Here is a 3,717-nt window from a genome sequence, read left to right on the forward strand (position 1 = left end):
ACATTACTTTTATTTTCGTAAGTTTATTTTTGTATGCTTCCCTGAAGGATCTATTTTAATTTTTAACTTATAGCGAAAAATGTGTAATAAATGAAATTTATAATAAATAAGTGTAAAGTTACACAAATAAGAAGAAATAGCGTTTCTTATACTTTCTGGATTGTTTCGTTGTTCCGCTAGTACCGCTACATATTCAGGATACGCGCGGTTTGCTTCCACAACTTGTAAAGCTTGCATCCACTTTTCATTTATTTTATCTATTCCTTTGCCAATACGCCTGAAACGAGCCTTTAAGTGTCCAAATACGTTTTCCACTACTCTGCGAGATTTAGATAATCTATAGTTGAAGAGCTTTTGTTGGCGGCTTTGTGAAATATGAAACGGATACGGCTTCATTAGCTTGTCACTTAACCGAAATACCGAGTCCCCAATTATAAAAACCGGTACATCAACATCGGAAATAGTTTTTTTTCAATTCGCTTAAAAGAAAGAACACATTCATCCAATTGTTGCTTTAGAGAAGATGTCTGAAAAATTTGAGAATCGTTGCAGCGTCCTGGGCTGCCGGAGCTAACATATATAAAACGACATCTGGAAAAAACAATAAATAAATAAATAAATAAATAAAGGAACTATTGAAGCCTTTCAGTGCTTCTACCTGGCGTCCACCAATGCTAGCAGTACGATTGAATACCATCCCTTATAGTTGTGGTAGTCTGTAGCGTCTTCCTTGGGTGGGTGAATCTCAATATGACATCCATCTATTAACGATTTCATTTAGTAAAAATAAAACAATATTTACTTCATAAAAAGGTGCTTACCAAGTGCTCCCATACATTGGGGAAATCCATATGTTTCAAACTCTTGCACCAAGCCTTTAATTTTGTCTTCTGTCAACGGGAAGTTTTTTAAATATATTGGAGCCAAAACTCTCCAGACCTCATTGCAAAAACCCAATAATATTTTGCATACGGTTGCCTTTCCCACGCCAAACATATTTGCGATTGTGCGATACTCGGAAGATGGCCCTAGAGCATATAGAGCTATAGCAACTCGTTTTTCCAATGGTATCGTTTCTCGCATATTTGTATCACTTTTTCGCAGATCTGGCAGTAGTTCGCATAATTTATAAAAAAGTTGTCGGCTAATTCTGAAGTTGTTTTTAAAAAAAACTTCATCTCCTTTCTGACAATCTTTCTCAAAGAAGGATTGAGTTCGTTCCTACAAAAATATAAACACTTATCCATACAAATTGGTTCAAGCACATCCAGTTTTTACAAATACTTACTTTTTTCCAAATTAATCTTCTTCCGGAGCCAAGTGATTCGTTCAAAGCATACAAAAGATCCAATTCCTCCAAAATCAGCAAATGCTTATCCTGGAGATGCCGTAACATACTTTTGCCTCTTCACTCACCCTAGTTGTGGCCAACAACCTCCTCGACATGATTATTTTCTTCACCATTTGAACTTTTGCATCCATTTTATCTTTAATTGTTTATTCTTTATTTATTTTTCTTGCTTTGTTTTGGCAGCTGTCTGTGTTTTGACATCTGTTTTCTATAAAAATTAGAGAAGACAACGATTTTTTCATGATTCGTATGGTGATTGGATCTGAATCACCTACGAATGAAGTGATTCGCTCTCAAAATTTTGTATGGCGAATTACGTGATTCGGTTCATGATTGGGGCGCCAATCACGAATGAGAGAGCGAATGAAGAATAGGAGAGCGAATCACTTGTCGTGGAGACATCGTATAACATTGTTTAGTTTTGTTTCGTGCAGAATTTGCATGAAGCGAAACAGACATTTTTTTTCTGTTATTTATTCTACATGCTACTACAGCGATGTAAAATTAGGTTTCTGCTGCGCAGCGGCAGCTTTTTTCACGAACTTTTTTATGAAATAAAGGAAAAGCTGAAGATCAGTGTATGTATGTATGCCACACCAAGAAGCTTACAGTGAGCATGTGCCGATATCGCAGCAAGCAGCATTTTGAAGTACAAAAAAAAACAAAAACAGTTGCCAAACGCAATACAGGATGTACAGTGTTTGTTTGTTTTGCTTGTACATAAATTTCGCTTTGCGCATGCCTGAAGCTGGCAAAGGTTCTTTTTTTATTTTTGCGCTGTGCTAGCTGAGTATAATTGGCCGTCTCCATAGGATAAAATTTGCTGTCCAGCTGTCATTTTGGTCGCTAGATATAAATTATATCAGTGGCAATATTTGTGTGGGCTTTTTATATCTTGATATAAGCATCTGTGAAATAGCTTCTAAAACGTATTTTTGCCGGATTTAATCACTTAAAAAATTTAGAAAATAGGCTATTTTACAACCAATTACATAATAACAAATATTTTAACCGAAAACAGTTCAATATTTGCTTTTATATTAAAATATCAATAATGTTGCCGCCACGAAGTTTTCATGCAAATGAACATGTAGCTGTCAAACTACCAAATTGCCGGCAATAGATGGCAAGATATAAGCTCTGATATATATTGCTCTTGAAGAGCAATGAGACTATTTATATTCTAACATATGTATCAAGATATAAACTTTATCCTGTGGAGACGGGCAGTAAGAAGGGAAGAGACTAGAGAGAAATATGTATGTGGCTTGTTGACGCTCTCTAAACACAAACGCGTGAAAGCCGAACGGTCTAGCAATGCGTGGTATTGTTGATCAACTTAATACTTTAATTAAACATACTTATTATTAAAATTTATTTTAAATTTTATTGTGGTATGAAATATGAATCATAGAAATCGACCCAGTACATCGGGTTGTTTTGCTCTCACGTTTTTTTGGGTTTTAATTTTATATATATAGTATAGAATAAATAGATATAGATGAAGATACTAGAATCATTACACTTTAAAGCACTCCGCTGGGTATTGGACCAAACCAATTTTTTTAAAGAGATTGAGTCATAGGTATCAAAGTAATTTCTCCGTTTTTCGAAGTTAGCCTCCGAAATCGAGATATGGGCCTTCGAATTTCGAAATAGGATCTTTGGTAAAAAATTGTTTTTTATTATTATATGTAAATAACTAAAAAACTTAGAATACAGTCGTAGACCGCCCTTTGCTCTTATTTAAATGGTTTATAACTTTTTTTTTAAACTTATATTACAGGTGCTATGGAGGGGTAAAGGTCGGGTCTTCGAAAAATTAAAAACCTTATATTTCAAACAATTTCGAATTGATTTTTAAAAAGTTGGTATCGTTGTTAACGTGATAAGACCCCTTCTTCTCTTCTGATATGAGTATTTGAATACTTTGTATGTAAAAATTTAAGAAACAATATTTAAAAGGAAAAATACCTTTTTTTATAAAAAAAAATATTTTAAACAAACAAATTACTAATCGATTTTCAAAAAATTGGTATCGTTGTAAACGCAATCAAACCTTCTTTCTTCTGATATGCGTATTTGTATACTTCGTGTATGAAAATTTGAGAAAACACTCTTAAAATGAAAAAATACCTGTTTTTTATAAAAAAATTACTAACCGATTTTTAAAAATTTGGTATTGTTGTAAAGGCGATTAAATACACTTTCTTTTGGTATGCATATTTGATTACTTCGTATATAAAAATTTAAGAAACAACACTTAAAAGCAATAAAATACCTTTTTTTATAAAAAAAATATTTTGAGCAAAAAAATTATAAACCGATTTTTAAAAAATTGGTATCGTTGTAAAGGATACCAGAAA

General features: G+C 33.0%; 1 protein-coding gene across 1 annotated transcript; it reads right to left on the reverse strand.

Moving 5' to 3' along the window:
• Nucleotides 1-117: 117 nt before the first annotated feature.
• Nucleotides 118-2,152, reverse strand: LOC108354129 (uncharacterized). Its single transcript, XM_017605324.1, has 4 exons — nt 1,289-2,152; nt 822-1,221; nt 659-761; nt 118-591 (listed from the first exon to the last, which is right to left on the reverse strand). Exons 1-4 carry the CDS (start codon nt 1,394-1,396, stop codon nt 432-434), a joined length of 771 nt encoding a protein of 256 aa, XP_017460813.1. The 5' UTR covers nt 1,397-2,152; the 3' UTR covers nt 118-431.
• Nucleotides 2,153-3,717: the final 1,565 nt, after the last annotated feature.

This window comes from Rhagoletis zephyria, unplaced genomic scaffold (assembly GCF_001687245.7).
Source record: "Rhagoletis zephyria isolate East Lansing unplaced genomic scaffold, Rhagoletis_zephyria_1.1 Rzeph_scaffold_33603, whole genome shotgun sequence".
Classification (NCBI taxonomy): domain Eukaryota; kingdom Metazoa; phylum Arthropoda; class Insecta; order Diptera; family Tephritidae; genus Rhagoletis; species Rhagoletis zephyria.

Bases quoted from the DNA above. Each gene is read 5' to 3' on its own strand.
- LOC108354129 (XM_017605324.1), bottom strand. From the start codon at position 1,396: ATGTTACGGCATCTCCAGGATAAGCATTTGCTGATTTTGGAGGAATTG. The intron at 1,222-1,288 runs GTAAGTATTTGT...ATATTTTTGTAG, and splicing joins GAAGATTAATTTGGAAAAAA to GAACGAACTCAATCCTTCTT. The intron at 762-821 runs GTAAGCACCTTT...AATCGTTAATAG, and splicing joins CCAATGTATGGGAGCACTTG to ATGGATGTCATATTGAGATT.